General features: G+C 32.5%; 1 protein-coding gene across 2 annotated transcripts in view; it reads left to right on the top strand.

Moving 5' to 3' along the window:
- The window catches only part of puf (ubiquitinyl hydrolase 1 puf), a 405,361-nt gene that overhangs the window by 175,189 nt on the left and 208,191 nt on the right, over window positions 1-21,981 (top strand). The window contains exons 20-24 of one of the 2 annotated variants that reach the window (XM_075367624.1): window positions 2,186-2,299; window positions 5,758-5,946; window positions 11,044-11,265; window positions 12,378-12,495; window positions 17,553-17,734. In XM_075367624.1, the coding sequence (XP_075223739.1) occupies window positions 2,186-2,299; window positions 5,758-5,946; window positions 11,044-11,265; window positions 12,378-12,495; window positions 17,553-17,734 (825 nt within the window). Of the gene's footprint in view, window positions 1-2,185; window positions 2,306-5,757; window positions 5,947-11,043; window positions 11,266-12,377; window positions 12,496-17,552; window positions 17,735-21,981 lie in introns of both variants that reach the window. The other variant, XM_075367623.1, reaches the window with a different exon arrangement.

Here is a 21,981-nt window from a genome sequence, read left to right as displayed (position 1 = left end):
GCTTGCCTGCAAAATTTTCCCCATCTACATGTCCTCCAATATGAAACCGAGTATTCCAGGATGCCTTAATATGTGGCCTATAAGTCTGTCTCTTCTTTTAACTATATTTTTCCAAATGTTTCTTTCTTCATCAATTTGCCACAACACCTCTGTATTTGTCACGATGTTGCAAAATTATATAGACAGGGGCTGTTGCTTGTTGATTTTTTTGCCATGGGCAAAAAGGTATGGCATGCTCAGTACAGGAATCATGCTGCTTCATGTCAACGGTTGGCCACATGTGGCTCATTGCACCGAAGATCTTATCGCGTTATTTGCTGGGAAAAATAGATTATGTATCATATAGTCCTGACCTTGTACCTAGTGACTTCCACTTGTTCCTGTGTTTAAAGCAGCACCTTGGCAGTCAGTACTACAACGATGATGGCAGTGATGTCAAAACAGCTGTTCAGCTGTTCAAACAACTGTTCAGCTTCTCAAGCAGCAAATTTTAGGAAGCTGGAATGCCAGAAGCTCATCACATGATACGATAAGAGCCTTAATGTAGGTGGAGATTATGTAGAATGGTAGATTAATATCAAAGTCTTTCAGGTGAATATAAATTTTTTCAAAACAAATTAGCTTATTATTTTTTATATCAAAATGGTACATACTTAAAAAAAAACATGCCTTGTATGTAGTCTTCATGTAGCACCGAGATAAAAAATTCAAAAACTGAAAGAAAAAAGTCATAACTTGAATATTACTTTGGCTTTCTCTTGAAAACGTCTTAAAATGTACTTTGTGTCTGTGTCTTAAGTTCTTATTTTTTCATATGCTAAGGATGAAACCAATTGAAAGTATAGAAATTTGTAAGGATAATAATAACAATCTTGGATCTCAGGGCAAATGAAAAGAAAGGTTTAAATTAGATTAAAGAAGCATTTTGCTCATTATAAGTACAGAAGACCAGACTTATTGGAAGAAGCTAGTTTCCAGCGGAAAATTATGTGGAAACTGCTCAGAAAAATTAATTTTTAGCAAATTATTTACAAATGAAAGTTTTAAAAATGTTCTTAATGAATAAATAGTAATCAGGTAGTTTGGAAGATTATGTTATTTATAATGGTATTGAAGCTTCATTGTTGAATAACAATAAAATATCAATATTTAATAGATGTTCAGAATTCTAAATTTACTAAAACTTCTTTGTGTAACTTTTCTATTACAATAACATTAAATGATTACTCCTTCCTGTAAAAGAACATTTAAGAAAGGTGCTATTTTTTTGGTTGTAGTTTAATGTTATGTCTGTCTTTTCTGATATAAATTTTTATTTAATTTAATCCTGTATAAAGGTTGTGTATTATATTTTAGTAGGGACAAGCTGGCATGGAAGTTAGTGTGATTCAGGATGTTTTGAAGCTAACTCTTCTTTCTACTGGGATTACATAAAATAATAGTTTATGATAATTTTTAGTCTGCAGTTATTGTTATTTACTCATTTTTATATTTTAATAAACAGGTGTAAATATTCTGTTTTGTTTTAAATGTTTTTTTTTTTTTTTGCTCAAATTCATCAGTATCATGATAATGATTATGTAAACAATCAAAATGCCCATCTAGTTTTTGATTTTAATGAACGTATTTTGTAATTGGTTTTCGAACGCTTTCTGTTTGAAAATGTAATGTTGAGGAAAAGGTACTTGGAAATTACTTACTTGAATTTTTTAATGTAACTGGAATTTTATTTTTTTCATGAAACAGGATCATCAAATCCTCTTAGAATAAAAAACAACATTGACAAAATCCCATTCCAAAACGTTTTTTGATTTATAAAATAACGTAGTCGGTAGAGAAGTATTAACTAACAAAAAAATTGTCAAAAAGTAAGTAAAAAAATCTATAAATGAACTATTTTGTAATGCAGCAAAAATAGCCCCCCCTCCTACCCCTTACACGGAGGGGGGGGCAATAACAGTGAATTAATCAAAACTGTAGTTTCAAAAGTATCTGTTTCATTTACTTAAAATACTTTACAACTTACTGTCATGAAATAGTTTTTTTTATTCATTTTACCTACAGAATTTTTTCATAAAAGTTGTGTTTATTAACCTACGACAAATGAAATTTTTTTCTATAATTACATAAAAAAAAATTATCACATCAGTACATTATTATGCAAGATTTATTTTATTAATTACAGGTTGGGCCTAATGTTATGACAGATGGCCCAATTAGAATGATCACTCAAGGTCAAGAATTGACTACAGAATTTGATGAAAAGACTTTGCAAGAGATTGGATTTAAAGATCTACAGGTACAGGTACTGTACTGAATTAAAAGAGTGCAGTTGACATTTTTTTTAAATAATACAATTTTCTTCTATTTGTAATAAGTATTTTTTCATAAAACAATATTATTTTAATTGTATTGTTGTAAATCCGGTTAAGCTATAATTTCTTATATTTGCAGAATTATTGTTTGTTATATATGTTTATTTATTATCTTGACCAAATTGATTTAGTACTGCTACGCCCATCCAGTGAGTAAAGAACATTTGCAGACGGTGTATGTGCAAATCAGTGATGTAATCCATTAGCAACTTACTGTATTAGCTCAGTCTGAGTCAAATTTCATTACTAAGTTATTATTGTTTTTGTAGCTTTTGAAAGTGTATAAAAATAAAAGCTCCAACCAAACACTGTTTGTTGTTTCATCTTTTAAATGGAAGATGAGTTTGCCTTTTGTACAGACATGTGTAGGAAGTGTATAAAAACGAAATTCTGAATGAATCAAGCATGTTGAAGTAGTGCATTGTGTTCATTGATGGGAGACAAAATTATGACATAATTATGATTGTTTGGACAACAAGCAATCATGGTCATGACATATTTTAAATATATAACATATTAAATCATTAAAAATGGTATTAATATATGACAATTGCTTTTTTTATTTTTCTGTTTAGCCTCCGGAACCATTGTAAAGTATTACTTAAGAATGAGGATGATATGTCTGAATGTAAATGTAGTGTAGTCTTGTACAGTCTCGGGTCGACCGCTGTTGTGATGTGTGGTTAATTGAAACCCAACCACCAAAGAACACCGGTATCCACGATCTAGTATTCAAATCCGAATAATATATGACAATTAAATATTAAATTTGAACCCTCTCTTGAACTGAAAAACTGAAGCTAAAAATTGATAATATAATTTGTAATGGTGAATTACTAAGTTGGATTATGTAGATCGTTTTCTTTGATTTTAAGATTTTTTGTTTATTAAATAATCAGTGAAAATCTTTGATATGACAAAGTTTCCAAAACGTGAATGGCTTCCCATCAAGGTCAAGGATCCTCATCCTTGACCATTTTTTGATCGACATAAGTAAATGTAGGAAATGTCTTGATCATAATTTTTCTGTTGATTAAACGTTGATCTTGATAAAGCTACTGAAAAGATGTTTTATGGAAAAAAAGATGACCACAGTTATGATTAGTAGATAGATATAGGAGTAGCCGGGGCATATCTGTATCTGTTCCCTTAGTCGGTATCCTGCTTAAAGGTTATAGGGAGAAAACAACTGAAAATAAATGCCAGTCATCAGTCATCATCCATGAATTTCGTCAAAAACCAAAGAGAGTCAAGAAACTTTTTAGTGAAGGAAAGTGATGTCTAGGACCATAAAAGCTTTTTTTGATTTTACGCTCATTAAAGTGACGCTAAATTCACAGGTCTATTGTGAAATACTTAACCTGAATGCCCCTACTTAGCCATTATAATTCAAATGTTATTTAAAAATGTGGCCAGAAATTTTGACGTTAAATACCAAATATATTTTTTTTAATTATTGGATGACATCGTTTTCCCTTATAAAATTTCAGGTGTTTTACCTTTTTTCTTTTATTTTTTTTAAAAGAAAGAAATCTTTCTGCTGTTGTTGTTTCTAAGTTATTTTTCATAACAATAATATTATTATGTTTTGTGCTAGATGCCAAAAAACCTTCCACAAAAAAAAACCAGACACCAGTGATTACTGAAAAAGAAGAGCTTTTTTCAGAAATAATAAGCATCATATGCCAGGTATACTAGCAAAAGTATGCTGGAATAAAAGGGGGTTTTCTTTGCTTTCTTTACTGAGTGAAATGTATTTTTGCGTATCAGGCTATAGTAAATGGCACCCTGCCTTTTAACATTTTAATTACCATTGATAAAATTATCATAATTTCTGTGTTGCAACTTGCACATTATGTTCAGTATCTGAAAAGGAGCAGAAACTTATTGCTCAATGTATTCCTTATTGACTAAATTTTAGTTGAATATGAATGTATTTACTTATTCATTGATGAAAATTTTGATGTATTGTAGTTGGTGGTAGTACATAAATATTTTTTTAATAAGTGACACGATATTATGAGTATGATTATTTGTATCATCCCGATAAGAATATTATGATAGTACAAAGCATTCTATACAGATTCTATTAATTTTAATTAAGAATAATGATAAAGTTACTATATTAAAAACTATTTAATTGTTTGAAATGTAATATTATCTATTGTTATTTTAGTCCTGAATGAAATTTTGTATTTTTAATATTTTAATCATATGAGATATATTAAGATTAAAGAAAACAAACCAACATACGTGGCATTTATAGCTTTAGAAAAGGTATTTGATAATGTAGACTTCAATAAAATGTTGAGAATTTAAAAAAATTTAGTGTTCAGTTATATAGATAGAAGTACAATTGCTAATATTTACAGGAACAAAATTGTAACAGTAATAATTGAGCATAAGAAAGATGCAGTAATAAAAAAGGGAGTCAAGGCAAGGATGCTCCTTCCTATATTCATTTCTTTTTAATCTTTGCATAGAAGTAGCAGTTAATGATGTTAAAGAACAGTTAAGATACAGAGTAACAGTGTAAGGTGAAAAAATAAAAATGCTACAATTTGCTGATGATATAGTAATTCTAGATGAGAGTAAAAAAGATTTAGAAGAAACAATGCATGACATGGATGAAGTCCTACGCAAGAACTACCGCGTGAAAATAAACAATAACAAAATGAAATTAATGAAATGTAGTAGAAATAAAGTAGATAGACCACTGAATATAAAAATAGGATGAGAAAAGAATATGGAGGTGGAAGAATTTTGTTATTTGGAAAGTAGAATTTCTAAAGATGGACAAAGCAGGAGCGATATAAAATTTTGAATAGCATAGGCAAATGAGCTTTCAGTCAGAAATATAATTTGCTTATATCAAAAATTAATTTAAACGCCAGAAAAACATTTTGAAAGTATATGTTTGGAGCGTAGCTTTATATGGAAGTGAATCTTGAACAATTGAAGTATCTTAGAAGGTGCTACTGAAGAATTTTCAGTAGAAAATTCTCAGTAAGAAAATCAGGTGGGTGGATAAAGTGACAAATTAAGAGGTGTTACAGCAAATTGATGAAGAAAGAAGCATTTGGAAAAATATAGTTAAAAGAAAAGGCAGACTTATAGGCCACATATTAAGGCATCGTGGAATAGTCGCTTTGATATTGGAGGGGGAGGTAGATGGGAAAAATTATGCAGGCAGGCAACATTTGGGATATGTAAAACAAATTCTTAAGGATGTAGGATGTAAAAGGTATACCGAACTGAAATGACTGGCACTAGATAGGGAATCTTGGAGAGCTGCATCAAACCAGTCAAATGACTGGTTTGAAAAAAAGATATGTATTAAATCTTGAATTAACTATACATTTTTTTTTTATTATTAATTTAGATGGTGTTTACATCTGTTGGAGCATCCCGTCAGAAGAAAAGAGGAGATTCATCAGATACACCTTCTGTTTTGCCACCGCCTCCACGAGAATGTCTACCAACACTTCTTTTATTATTACCGCATTACTTTGAACAATTGTTTACACTCATGGACACATTGAGTTCAATGAAGACGCAAATTAAAGGAGGGGTATGCTAATTTTAAATTGTTTGTGAATGTAAATTAAGATCTAATTATATATTATTTCGATTTATTTTTCTAAGCGTTTGGCAACGTTGGTATTAATACAATTGTATAAAATAAAGTTCCACCTATAAAAAAATTTTAAAATATATTTCCAAGTACTTTCGAAGCTGCTACTCCATCATCAGGGATTTCTGTGATAATAGTCATAAACATCTTACGGACATGATGTTAACAGTCTTATTGACATATAAATTATTTTTTATTTCTTAACGACTGACTATTATGAATGTAACAATTTTAATTTAAACGTATTTTACATATTATACATGAATTTTAAATTAACATCTTATAAGAAATTTCTGATGATGGCGTAGTAGCTCCAAAAGTGTTTGAAAATATATTTTAAAATTGTTGGTGGTTAGTGGAACTTTAATTTATACAATAAATTTTATGCTAATAACTTTTGGTTTTTCTTTTCTATTTAAAGACATTAGTTGCCACCCAATTAAGTAATAGTCATTTAACTTTATAATTTTGATGGTGAATGAAATACCAAAATTATTATATTTTGTGATCAAGAGGCTTTGTTTATTTTGTAATATATGAGTTTTCATTAAGAGGGTTAATAAAAACAATATATAATAAAACATATATTTTTGAAAATTGTCACCATCATCATTTCATTCTAAAGAACCAAATTTGTGATTAAATGTGTGAACCAATATTTGATTATTGGTCCTGGTATCTGTTGTAATTGTTAATTATATGAAGGAAGTTTTGCAACAGGTTTTCGCAGAATTATGCTTATTTTTCAAACAATGGTTTGAAATATTCTCTCTTTAATACCTGAACTATTTATTGATTATCGGTTTAGACTTATCCCTTTACACAGTCCTATTGGAAGAAGTCAGATAACCTATCCTATGATTTTCTCATGCAATAATGCAATTGTTTGATGGCTTGTCTGGTTCATAGTAAATCCCATCCTGCTTGAAATAAACATCTGCTATCTCCACTTTGTTTAGAGTAGGTCACAAGAAGTAAGATGGTGTTTATGTATTGACTGTAACTGATGCTCCTTCATTGTTATAAAATATACAGCCTGATCTCAACAGTGACCAAAAAGCTGTACAAAAGAGTTTCTCTGAATACACAAAACAGTTACGAAGTAAAAATAAAATAACAGTTTTTCTAGGGCTTTAGGAGCGCTCTACAAATGGCATTTCTGTTTATTCACAGACCCGTTCAGTTGGAAATGGGCTTTGTCACTAAGGTCCATTTAATTTTGTTAAAAAAATTGGTTTGTCTGCCTGTATTTCCAATACCCTGTCGAAAAAGGCACGATGATGTTGAGCACGATCTAATGGCTGCAGTTGTTGAACTAGCTGCAGTTGTTGTTAGCATATAGTCCAAGATCTTTATGCAAAATGTGATCGTAGGCTAACGTTTCAGATAGTTAAATTGTTGTTAATGTCGTTAATGATACCTGGGTTTTAGTGATGTAATGTTTTCAGCTGACCTAAGACTAAATTGACAGATGTACATCTTCACATCAGTAACTCTGCTAGTTTTCTCAAATAAGCAATTAGTTTTACAATTGCTATCCATTATAAGTGCTTCATTATGACTGAAAAGACATAAAAGTTTATGAAACGTCTCTGTGAAATGTTTGCTATATTTATAGTGAATTTTCACAATTTCTTTGCGTTGTTGGAAAGTAATTATTCCATTATCACTTCATATAGTTTTTAAAATTATATTATACTATTTTTAGTTAACATCTGTTAATTTTAATAAATAAAATCTGTATGTATGATTGTTTAAAAATACTTCAGAATTCAAAATGACACCATTTAATGAATGACCCGTTAAGTATTATTTTTTCTTTATGATATTTTGTGAAATATTTTATGATGAAAATTGTATTAGCCAGTTTAGTGATACGATACACTGATTATACTTGTATTTTTATTTTTAACTGTTTATTGTGCTTTGTTATATTTTTCAGTTGTGTATCATGTTTTAACCACTTTTTCACTCTACAAAATACCTAGTATTTAAATTTGTTTTTATTTTTAATGCATCCTATGTTACCTTAGTTTTATTTTCTATCATATTTGTTTATTTGTTTATTAAATGTATTTTATGCTTGAAAACACAAGATACTTATTATTTTGGTAATCTTTTGGTATTCTAGTTGCTACAAAAAAAAATATAATTTTTATATTGTTTTGTCACTGAATTGCCTTTTTTTTTTTTTTAGTATTTATTTATTGCCTGTTTACATTTTTAATCTAATAAAAAAAAAATTATTTATCTTATATGTTCTGAGTCATGTAGGTGGAAATAACAATTTAAGTTTTTTGCTTTTTTATTTGATTTATTTTTTTCACAATTTTTTTATACTACTTTTATTTTTTATATAAGAATTGAATGTTGGTAGTTAATTTTAGGACTGTTTTCTTAATAATCTTTTTTTGTTCATATTTGCTGCTAATGTTAAGTTCATGTAATTTATATTTGTTTGACAGTTTTGTTTTGTTTATAAATAATACATTGTGTTTTAAATAGAAAGAAAAGTTATACTAGTAAATGATAGAATCTAAAAGTAGTCTATACAGTAAACTTCCAATATTGGACACAGCTCGGGAACAACAATCTGTTCATTATTTAGAGGTGTCTGATATTCAGAAAAATGTGAATATTATCTTCGGTTATTGCTTAGAAAAAAACAACATTTTGAATAGAACAACAGTAATGCGTATTTATTTAATGTAAATTAAAATTTAAAAAAAAGATTAGATGTGAAGTAAAACTACTTTATAAAAATTCAATTTTTTTATTATTTTTCTGAAAATAAAACGCTGTCCTCTTAAAAAAAAAAATAATGCTGTACTACTGTAATTGACCAATAAAATTAGTGTCGTACTAAAGCGGGATGAAAAACAATATACGCTACAAGAATGTTAATCGTTACAGTATTCAAGAATATTAATCAAAACACACATACAAAAAATAATGTAAAAATTGAGATAAGTCAAATATGATATCTACAATTTATTTATACATAGATGGTTTAAAGTAGCTGCCTATTTTAGTTTGAACTAGGTCCTGGTAGATATTTTTTTCAATAAGTGACTGCAGCTTTGATATTAAAATAACGTCTTCTGGTAATTGTTTTTGTAAGAAATAACATTTTAATTTTCTAACCTCTTCTCTCGTTTCCTTACTCGTGATGGTAAATCCTGATTTATTTTTGTCATTATCATCGTCGTTCATATTAGAAGTAATCATGTCTGAGGCAGCAATAATAATACGGATGTGAGTTGTTATATCCTCTGTTTTGAGTGTGTCGTCAATATTCAAGTACTCTGTGGTTTCCGAACGGTTCGATAAGTTCTTGTAATTCACTTTATTCATCACAACTGAACACACTGAACACACTGAACTGAACACACAACACATCACAATTAAATTGTTTTTTTCATTATAACTCGCGCATGTTTCATTTAACTTTTTCTTCCACTCAGGCACCAGATTCTCATTTACAGCCTCAGATATTTCACCACAAACATTTTTAATTGAAATGTTATGTCTAATTTGGAATTTATCTAACCGATCCTTGATGCTTTAAACTCATTTTAACTGAGTTCTTAAACAATTTCTAGGGTTTTCTCACGTATCAAAGTTCCAGAGGCTGAACTATTATTAGCACAAAACCACTCATAAAACCTTGCAAAACCCTGCAAAAACCACTCATAAGTCAAATTTTCTACTGGTGGGCCTGGTGTTTTAGGAAATGCACATTTGCTTTTTAAGATATCGCTTATCTGAGTTTTCCTGACATCAAAACATTTTGCCATGCACAGATAGTTTTTTCTTTTTCGTAGAAATTTATAATTGTTACTTTTTTTTTAATCTCAAGCATTTACATTTTTGAGACGTGTTGCGATAATGATGGTTGTAATGATTTTTATAAAATACACTAAATTGAACGTGCAGTAAAATGTATGTTTAGAAAATGTACTATAATAAAAATACTATAACATAACAAAAATATTACACATGTTCAACGTACAGTATACACTTTCATGTAACTGATAACTTATCACGCAGAATGGTAAATCGATTGAAATCATAACATCAGCTTCTGGGCAGGAAGTAATACAGTTCACAACAGGTAAACAAATTAGTCACACCGAGCATAAAATAAAACAAGAAAAATAACAATTTTTATTCTGCTGTTTGTTCTTCAGAACTGATTGAACAGTTTTTGTAGGTAAATTCATCGTTCGTATCTGTTATTTAGATGATCTGTTATTGAGAATTATTTTATCCATAAATACCAATTTAAAACTGCCAGAAAATCTAATAGTGTTTAGTATTAGGAGAAGTCTGTTATCGGGAAGTGTCCATTATGGGAAGTTTCCCTGTATATCAGTGAAAAACAATCTTGAAGTATCGGTTTACAGAAATGAAAGTAAGGTGATGTTACAAATAGCATTACACTTTGCACTGATAGCAGACTGTCCAAATTCAACTGAAAGTTTTGGAACAAGCTAGTCAGATTTCAGTTTACTTTAGATAATTGGATTCCATACTCGTATGCCAAAATTAATATTCTCTAGAAATAGAAATTTATTGTTCGGTTTAATTTGTTTAGATAAATATCAATCAAAAGAAACGGATACGCTAAATAAAATCAGACCATGTGAAAAGTAATCAGTTCGGTTAGATTAATATTTCTTTTAAAGAGGTTGTATCTTACATGGTACAACAGCCTGTTGGCCATAATTAGTTACCATATAGGAAAATGGGAAAGAATATTTGAGTATTTTTTACTGTTAAATCCTATAACAGAACTGGAAAATTCACTATTAAAAGTCTTTTTTTTTTCTTTAGTAATTTTTTTATTTTATATTTACAGTGCTGACAATCTTTAGTTGAACACTGAATACTTTAAATAAGTTCAATATGTTAACTAGATCAAAGCGATTCTTTTAATTAACGTGTTACTGGAAAGAGAATTCCTTATTTATTTTATACACCTTTTTTTTCTCTTTTTATGAGTTTTTCATTATTTTATGTTTTTTCCATTAGCATCAGATTCCTCATACCAAGGCTCAAGTGTTGTCAAGGCGTGTTTGGGATATATTGACACTGTTACCGACAAATCCAACATTGCTTCGTGGATTCCAACAACTGGACTGTGAAACAAAATTGCAAGAACTCTTGGATCCAGCCAGTCCTCAAAAACTTATGTATTCATTGTATATAGTTGAATCATTGAGTCGACAAAATCAAACTGTTCCCGTCATTATAGTAAGTTATGTATTTATATTGAAGTTAATTTATATTTTTTATAAATCCGTTCCGTAGAAACAACTGTATCTTATATAATATTTTATTATGTTTGCGTCAATAGTTTTGCTGAGAGTTATTATTGTTTACTTACAAAATGATTTTATAAAATTTTGTTTCCTTTTTTATATTGTGTGTTACTGTATTAGTCTAGATTGTAATATAATGCATTTTCTATGTTTAACATATAAAAATATACGGTCTGTCTTATTAACAGACCGTATACTTATTTCAGCAAAAAGGAAGAATTCCACAATCCAAGCTGTGCAGTTTTATTATTGTATTATTAGCGTTTCGCAAATATATGAATAGGAGGATTGAACAATTTCCATACCCAGAAATAAATAATAACAAATCTGGGTTAATATATTTGTCAATCAGTGGCTATACTTTAGATAATTCCATTCTTTTTTATATTTTACTCTGTTTTGAAATTACTCTATGTAACATTTGTCTGAGACTTATTTTACTGTACAGCATCAAGCCTTTCTCAATACATTACTTATTAATTGTCAGATAACCCTCTCCATACAAGATGTGATAAACTTAGTTTTTTCCATTTTCCCCTTATTTTTTAAAAAAACTTTATTTTCCCCCCTTAATCATCAGTCAGTGATGTTTGCTGTTTCTGGAAATGGTGCTTACAATGTTACTAATTCAGTAAGATTATTTTTGACGCTGGTTAAAACTTCCCCGAATAGTTACAATGAATAATTCCTCTTTTTAATTTTATTTGTTCAATTTCACAGAAGTGCTCAGTTTATTAAATTCATTGCAGAATGTGTAAGGTTTACTATTCACAGACTAAAAAATTATTTGAAAAAAAAAAAATTGGTAATATAAATTTCATGGTTCATCTTGTGGTGTAAAATTATTCTATTTGTGAAGTACAGGAAAGTTAACCAAGGCTTATGTGATGTATCTCTGAAACACTGTCATCTGTAATTATGTTTTCTTCCTTTTTCTGTATTGTTTGTCTTCAGTTTTGTAAATTAATGATCGTGTTATATGTGTGTTTATATATGTGCATGTTTTTTTTTGTATCGATTAAATAGTATAATTTTGTGTTTTAGGCTAGTCAGTGTCAGTCTGGTGGTGGTGACAGTGTCGATTGTTCAGAAGGCATTAACTGGAGCCAGAAATTTGTACAACATGGTGGATTAAGATATCTATTTGATATTTTTATGTCTGGTATGTAGACAAGAATCTTTCTTTTGTGAATCTTTTCCCTGAAAATAATAATATTTTACAAAAGTTTATCTTGATTAACAAGGGATAGCCAAATAGGTACTGTACATGTATAGAATTCTGGTGCTACCAGAATTATAAAAAAATGCTTTATTTGAGTAGTTTTAATTTTTTTATTTGGTTTATTAGGTATTGTTTGTCAGGAGAATAAATGACTAACAAATTAAATTAATCTCTTAATAACTTGCTGAGGGTTACGCCAAATTGCAGCTAAAGTCCTAGCTTTATTGTGTTTTTTTCAATTACATGTTGATCTTCTAGATGATATTCAGACATATTAATTTATAATGAATATGTTGAATTTAACACATGCTCATGAAGGATGATAATTGGTTTGCATGTCATTTCTTCCGCATCCCCCCATTTGGTCACCCTAAAGCATAAGACTGAATGTCTCTGCCACAAACGGCTACTGAGCCTTGAATTAGTTTAGCGACCGGTGTCCTAACTAGCTCCTAGAGCTAACCTAATTACGTGAGCGAACTAAGTATGGTGTCACACACCATTTGCTTTGTGTACTACCGTTCACTTGTCATATATCCAAAAATGGGTAGGCGCACCCCGTCAACTACTAAAATATATATAACATTCAATAAATTAAATTTATTTCGTCAAGACAGCAATTCGCTGCCACGCCTAAGCTTGCTGAATGCCAGCAAGTACCTGTCCACCAATGTTAAAGTGCTTGGAGCTCTAATTTGCTGATGGTCAGCCATAACTCTTGGGCTTCCAACAGCAGCAAGATAGGAATCTTTACCTTAAATAAACTACTGATGCCGATTGAATAAAGCAACAGCATCAAGGAACACCTGTACGGTCCAACAATGCAGCTCACACCCCATTGACTAGCCGCTTATGACTGGCCAATTTTTCCCCTGACTTCTAAGTTCCAAGTTGCCCTGAGTTCTGGCCCCCCAAGAGCTGGGCAGTTAAAAATCAATGTTCGTTCGACTGGACCTCCCTACAGATGCACAACTCATCAGCTACCAGGCAAAACCAAAGCAAATAATGGTTCAAGTTTGCGTGGTTGGAGAGCACCTGGGTACCCATTGCCCTTAAAAACGAAGGAGAGAGACATACCATCCCCCCAAGTCCTGTATAAATCTATACAAGGACCTTCCCTTAGTCGTGGTGTGCCATTCTTGCTGCTGTGCATCCATCTCGAGGCTGTAAAGCCTCCTCTGCGGACGGGAGATGGGCAACTGTTTGAAATTTAGAACCGGTGCATTATGATAACCGTTCTGCTCCGGTATAGGCCCAACTTGAAACCGCATCCCAAATACGTTGGCCTCCCTGCCTCTTTGCAACTTCCACACAGCCTCCCAAACCTTTATCACTAAATTGATTGTGAGAGCCTTTCTCAATATGGTGGTAGCCTCGTAGGAGGTTGTTCTAAAAACACCAGTGCATACTACTAAGGCTCTGCGCTGGGCACTCCTTAAATTCTGAATAAGTGCTCTATTTCTGTCCATCCTATGCGCCCAAATGGACACAACATAAGAGGCCATACTTTTGAAGACAACTCAGTCAGTACACCATGTACAAATGACAGCCTGACAGCCTGTAATCCTTCCGAGCAATCCTCCTAAGCTTGTGCATCACAGAGACAGTGTCCGCTGCTACTTGCCTAATGTGACTGCTAAACTGCAACTTCTCATCAAACAAAACAACTAGGTACTTATGAACTTTATCTCGGCTGACCACACAGCCTTTATACTTAATGTGGGGGTTACTACTGTACGATAATTTGTCTGCACCCTTGAGAAGCATATACTTTGTCGTGGGCATAGAAATCTTTAAATTTTTCATGTCCATCCAGCCCTCCGTGGTCAACAAAGCTGCCTGCGCCCGGTCTTCTAGCTGTGGTCGTGAATTACCATGAACTAACTGGAGAAAAGCCTGGGTCATGACCCTTCTGGAAATGTCAGTCTGAGAAATCCGTCAAATACCAGGTTCCTCAGCAGGAGACCGAGAACGGAACCCTATAGGCTTCCCCTAGTGATGGATTTTTTTACAGCCAGGTGTGCATCTCTAAACAGAGCTGTACGATTAGACAAATAGTCGCACACTACAGCCTGTAGGCCTACGGGAACATATTGGTGTACCAACTCATAGAGGGCAGAACTCCAACACAAGGAAGGAAATGCTGACTCTATGTCAATCAAAATTGCCAAAAAATATTTACAGTTGGCGCTTTCCACCTCGGCAAGAGCACTTAAGATGTAATCCTCGGTGCCAATCCCTTTCATTAATCCATATCGGCCTCAATTTAGAAGACAGTTCATATTGATGCATTCCCAGAGTGGTTCCACAACCAGCCTTTCAAGCAACTTGCTGATAATTGCCAAGAGGCTGATGAGCCGATGAATACCAACCTTACTCGAATCCTTTGCTGTTTTTAAGAGCACCCTCACCAAAGCCATCTTCCAAGAAGTCGGAAAGCAACTCCAGCTAAGGCACTCAGAGAACAGCCTGCCAAACGGCTCTTTTATGACAGGCAGCAGATGATAGAAGATATCCGGATCAAGTTGGTCAATACCCAGTGCCTTTATAAGTGCCATTCGAGAAAACTCTTAGTCTATATCCACGGGATCCACAGCCTGCACGTCAGGGAATGGTATCTCACCCCCCTGATGCCGACTTCTGCTTCGCGCTCTGCAGCATCTGGAAACAGAGTATACAGGAATGCCTGGTAAGTCGCCACAGATATTAATGTGTGGTCACGACCACCAAACCTTCACTGAACACTGGATAGCACCTGCAATGGTTTTGGTCAGTAACATGACTATGCGAGCTGCCAGGGGTTCGCAACACCTGGCAGCTCCAGGTTCGATTCCATGCAAATTGTGCGTGGAGTCCCACCCTTGTGCGCAGCTTGCTCAGGTCAGAGAACCACCACCTATTCTTGGGCCGCTGCCTGCGATCAGCAGATGGCCTCCCAAAAGTGGAGGTTAGATGTCTCCAGGCACTCTCTGATTCTTCTGGTCGCAACACCCCCCTCACTCCTAGCCCTGATGGGCTTTAACGGGAAACCCTGTTGCAGCCAGTATTGATGGCCTGGCTGTATTGTTCAGCCATCAATTCCACCTCCTCACTGTGCTCCATGCGCCATTCAAACCCCTGTAAGGCAGCCGCTCACTTACGCCACAGCCTGTCCTGATCCAAGTTCTTTAAGTTATTGAGACCTGGATCCGGAGCTCTTAGATCGCCTCTGTACGCAATCTCATAGGTTATAAGCCTATGATCGCTCACACTGGCCTCAGGCCAGACAGTCCAACTACTTGTACTTCTGAGCAGATCGCCTGTCACCAAAGTGACGTCGATGTAATTCAATTCCAATTCAGGCGTCACCATACGCTGTATTATGTACGATCTTTGCCTGGATATATCGTGTGAACTGCATTGTTTGTCCCTGACCCGGTGTTCAGCATGTTCAGTATAGATAATTTTGATTTTTGCAGTTGTGTTTTCTTAAATATTATTTTATTAAGGAAAGGGTTGCTATATTGGAAGCTTAAGTACGTTCTGGCTCCTCTTGAAAAACATAAAATATTTGTGGAAAAATTTTGAAATGGATATATATTCCAGCTGACACATTTTGTTTAAAAAAAGGCATACAAAGTGGTTGGTTTTAAACACAAAACGTAATAGATTCCATTAGGACTCCAGAACCTGTAGAAAGTATTCAAATAATTTCTGCTGGGCTGAAAAAATCTATACAGTTTTGCCACAACAAAATGGTGTAAAATACGCATACGATTGCAAGATTCTTCATGATTTCAATTTGAAGCCATATCTTATAACAACTCTAAAATGATTTAAGAGAACAGAAAAACCAAAAAGTATTAATTACTGTGACTTCCCTCTCAAAGACATTGTAATGGACAGATACAACAGATGCTTTATTCAGTGTTGCTTGAGAAACGATTTCATTCTTCTGGGCATGTTAATTTGTATAATATCATAAATTAGATGACTGAAAATCCTCACCAGATGTTTGAGCATGTACTTTACGATATGGAAATCGGTATGTGGTGTGCTATTTCTAGTAATCCTTTATCGGGGCTAATATTTTTTGACTGAATTGTCAATACAGAAGTATACCGTACCATTTTTGAAGAATTCTATTCTTGCCTAACAGATCTTTTGCAGATGGTCTTATTGTCAACAGAGGCCCCATGTTTCCCAGGTCTGTCTAGTTGTGATTTTTTTGGGCTATTTGAAGGGTAAGAATTTATGAATCAAATCCCCATACTATCAATGAACTGAAAGCGAACATTTGACAAGAAATCTATGGCATAACAGCATTTTTTGTCAGGTTACTCAGTATGATCATTTGAGTACGAAAGCGTGAATTGCTGTGCGGTTGCTTACTTCAAATATCTTTTGTAAAGATATGGTAAATATGTAAACTTTTTCTAATGTAAATGTAGAATTTAATTTATGTTTTCATTTTTTCATTTCATTCATGAAATGTTGTTACTTGTTACAACTATGTTTAGTCTGTAGCAGTTTGGTTTTTAAGTTGCTTACAACCTAATATTTTAATATGCAACCTCTTTTTATATTTGTGTGTGTGTGTGTGTATATATACACACATAGACACACACACACACACAGGACAGACTGTGTTATTTTTATAAAAATTGTATCAGACAGCATTACACATCTCAAACCAGCTTCATCCAGCATGGTTAAAGACTTGTTAAAAACATAGCATTAATTTAAAAACAGATGTGATGCACATATTATATATAAAAAATTTAAAATTCATAAAAAAATTTAATTAATGCATTAATCTTCCTTTAAAACTCATGTTAAGATAAATTTTAACAAATTCATTTTGTTCTAAAATAAACAGTATAATCAGAACATCTTGAATGTCTTGTAATTTAAATCGATTTGAAATATTTGATTGATAGGCACACAATAAGTAGGTTGTACAGTAAACAATATAGAATTACGTAATATACATTTGTTTATATTTTTGTATTTTACAGGTATACTTCAAGTAAGCGGCAATGGTAGTGAATGGCAACAAGATTGCCTATCTTGCTTATTAAAATTATTATGTCAGCTTGGTTTCTCACCTGTGGATAATGATACAAATGATACACTGCGTGCTAACAAACGCAAAAGAGCACATAAATTGGATAAAATCACAGTACCCAAATTGAGTCAAGTATGTGATATATAAGAATAAATTACTAATTTTTTTGTTCTGTTTTATCTGTTGAAAAAAGAAGTATTCCATTTTAATTCAACAAATGATCAGTGCATCACTATTTTTGATTTTGATGATATTTGGTATGTGATAACTACCCGTCTTGTAGTGGCCAAAGAATATTTTTTTTATATTTTTAAAAAAACTTTTTTATTGAGTAATAGGCATTTTCATTACTTTTTCCATTACAGAAGTCTAAAATGGGCGTTTTTGAAAGAGTAAAAATACAACTTCAACTTAGTGTACTCAAAATTCATTTTGTTACATAATCAAATCTTGTAATGTTTACTGAAATTTCGTTAACAAATTGTTTTTTCAAATTTTGGGCTCAAATTAAAAAATGAAGGGCTTAGGGTAACAGACATGTCTTTTACGGTTACGGTTGGGACATACAAGGGTCACACATGAATACCTAATATCAGGAGAAGACCCACCCATGTGCACACGATGCAACTGCCGCATGACTGCGCACCACATTCTCGTGGACTGCGTATGTTATGCGGCGTTGCGTCGTCAGTTTAATATACCCAGAAACTTCTGTGAAATCTTGTGCAACGATAGCAGGGTTTTGGAACGGGTGTTTCTCTTTTTGCATAGTACCGGGTTACTGCAAAGGATTTAATATGCTCATATATGTTTTTCTGTAAGGAGAGTTTTTTTTTTAATTTTAACCTTTATTTTCAATTTGGTTTTTGGTTCTATGTATTTAATTTTACAATCCGGGGAGGGGATTTTTGCACACCCCATCGGAGTTAGGTAAGTTTTATATACTTTCTTTAATCTATTATTTTAACTTTTATATTTTATCAACTTTGTGGTATTGGTTTTGAGTTTTATTTTACCTTCTTGGCTTGTTTTAGTAAATTTTTATTATATGATTAATATTGCGTTTACTCCTTGTATAGTTTATTATTTTAGAGTTATTTTACCCTTTTACTAATATCTACCAGGCGATGATAACACCCAGGCGTTTTTTGCTCACAGACAACAAAAAAAGAAAAAAAAAGTTTTTAACTTGACTCTTAGGTACTAGTAGCACTTATAAAAAATAAGACTTCCACCAAATCATAAGATTTTAAAAATATCTCATTTTTGGTGCCCAAAAACCACATGTGAACAGGTGGCAAAAATCTGAAATGTTTACAGCAGTAAGTACTGTTTATGTATTTTAATACCATATAAAATTTGTTTTGTTACTCAAAGGGGTTGACGAGTAATGAAGCCAAAAATACTGCTTAAAACACTTTTCTTTCTAACCGTAAACAACAAATCCAAAAAATGCAGATGTTTTTTTCAGATTATAGAAATTACTGAATGAATAAATAGATAATTAATAAATAGTCAATTACAAAATGTACAGAATGATAAATAATAATTAGATGATAATTCAAATACGTTAACGAGTTGTTCAATTCACTTTTACCTTATTTTACTCCTGTTAATGGAAGTTATGAATAGATCTTGCACTTTTTGAAACAAACTTAATTTAGTGTTCCTGCCATTTTTTTATCGGGTAGAACTGATAACTCCTCATTCATCTTTGGTCTAATGTTGTGTCCTCTTCCAGTAGTTGATAGAAAAAGCTCTGAAGGTGTGAGGATCTTTAAAATGTTTTCCAGTTAAACCCGTGTTTTATTATCTCTCAATAATTTCTTGAATGAAGTACTAGGATTCTGCAGATGGAAAAAGTGTATTTATTATTCCTCTTCATGTTCATGCATTTTGATTTCAATGACTTTGCCTAACCACCACTTGCCATTGTATATGCAGCAGACGTAATTTTTACATTTTGTGTTTGGTAAACCTAATAAAGCAATCAGAAACACTAATGCCCTTGTGTACCTATACTAACGTAAATGTTTCTGATTCAGAGGTCACTCAGACTTTCAGAATGCATTTCTGACTTCTCGAAACATAACTGTGAAAGGTTCTTGATTCTAGGACTGTTGTGATTACCTGATAACGAGAACTGAGATATTCTTCGGTCTCTTGAACATCTTTATTAGAGCAGAAAATAAATGTTATATTTTTACTATTGTCTTTGCAATAATTGTACATTTTAGAAGGTATAACAATTTGTTGACTGTCCTTTGAAGGCTTGCTTTAGTAACAGTCTTTTTTACAGTTCCATCAATACCATCACATGGTTCTTTTCCATGATGAGGCAAAAAAATGCCATTCAGCTGTGATTTCAAAATCTTGATGGTAGCACAGATTATACTGGGCTAAGGAGCCGTCAGAAAAATAAAAAAAATTGTTTAACTTGTGGTAACAGTGTTTTCACTTTATTTGTAACTTGCTTTTGGAAGCAGAAGAACAATGTAGTATTGTGCTTCAAGTATTCACAAACCACACAGTAGCTTTGACTTTTGTAATTTTCCTTCTTTTTTAAAATATATGAGAAATGGATGTACTGTGGCATTAGTTTTTGACCAGTAATATGACTTCATCCTGTATCACAAAAGGAAAATTTTTAGAGACGTCTCCCATTACATTACATTCACCCTTCAACAAGTTTTTTATTTAATGTTGAAATTAGATTGTTTCTTTGCAACAAAATGATGCCTTTTTTGGATTATTTAAATTTTCAGTAAGTTTATCTAAGTACTGTTGAAATAGAAGAATTTAAGAAATAGAAGAAACCCACTGTTTGAAGATAATTTCAGAATAAAAATCATTTTACCTCTCTTGCAGAAATATGAGCGCTTCATTAGAGTCTGGAAATTTTTCATACTGTGACAGCACGGATGTTTTATTTTTTATATTACATACGATGGTTTGCAAGGGAAATGTAATAATCAAATTTAATTTTTAGAGCAAGCAGATAACGTATGAGTTTTACATTTTGGTGGGTTACACACACAAAAACAGAGTGAATACCTGACCCATCAGCCAAAACAAAAAATTTAGGTCTTAAATTCTAAAAAAAAAATTTTTAAATTATGCTTTTCTTTGAAAGCTGTGTACAATTCTTTTAAGTTACATAAGATAAGCCTTTTTTTAATGTTAATTTTCTTCCAAAAATGCCTATCCTTCCTCAAAGTGACTCAGAGGCTGCTGACAGATGTCTTTCCGGACATTTATCTGTATCTCAGTGTGAATAGGTGGAACCCACTTGCCAACACTTTGCTGCATCTAAGAGTGTCTGACAACATTGTATGCACGCTTCCTCCCAACACTTATGCCCACCTCTGATCCAATTTCAGGGATGGTTATGTGATGGTCACCTACTACAAGGTCATGAATGTGGCCAGAATGTTAGCATCATTGATGCTGGTCTGTGAGTTTTGTTCTCTGCTGCATCACTACAGTTTCCAATTTTTTTGGCCCAATTGTACACTTGATTTTTAACAGGATAGCATGTCTGAACTGTGCCTGGAGTCAAGTAAAAATTTCAGAAGATCTGATACCTTTGTTGGCAAGAAATCAGATTAAAATTCGTTGTGCAATGGACGATGGTACCTCCTGCTCAGACATTTTGCTGTTGATGTGGGAACATGACCTACAGGTATGACTGGCTGGTTTCTTCCTTCCACCCATATCCAGCTAACTACCTGCAGTGCTCTTCCATATTTACTGCTCTTCCTCAGTCAGCCAGCAAAATTGTGGTTTATATATGAATGACTCTCACATTTGGTTAAAAGTGACTAAACTGTTATCTTTCTTATTAGTTCTGTGATATGAAGAATAGTTAAATTATAGTTAAACTAGCTGACCTGGCAATGCTTTCCTATTGCTAGATTTGAGTATATATATATATATATATATATACAAATAATAATGAACACAAATTAAACATTAAAAAACTGAACATTACGGAACATCACAAAATTTAACCTTTCCCTTTTTCTTATTTCCTTCTTCCCCTCTTCACATCTTCATCTTCACCACTTCCCCTCTTTACAACATTTCCTCTTTACTTTTTCCCCTTCTTTCCTTTTTCACAAAAATATTTTTTATTTTTCACGTAACTATGAGCCAAATTGGACCATAAATACAATTATTTGAAATATCTCCACCCAGCCCCACCTAGCGAGCCCAAACTAATTCAGAAACCTTTTCTGGCATCTGCACAACTCATGAAAGTTTCATCATAATCAGATGAATGGTATAAGAATGCATATGAGACAAACAAACACACACACACACACACACACACACACACACACACACACACACACACACACACACACACACACACACAC

The sequence above is a fragment of the Lycorma delicatula genome, chromosome 5, assembly GCF_047948215.1.
Source record: "Lycorma delicatula isolate Av1 chromosome 5, ASM4794821v1, whole genome shotgun sequence".
In the NCBI taxonomy this organism is placed as follows: Eukaryota; Metazoa; Arthropoda; class Insecta; order Hemiptera; family Fulgoridae; genus Lycorma; species Lycorma delicatula.
Note: the sequence above shows the minus strand (reverse complement) of the source record. Positions and strands in the feature narration are given on the sequence as shown.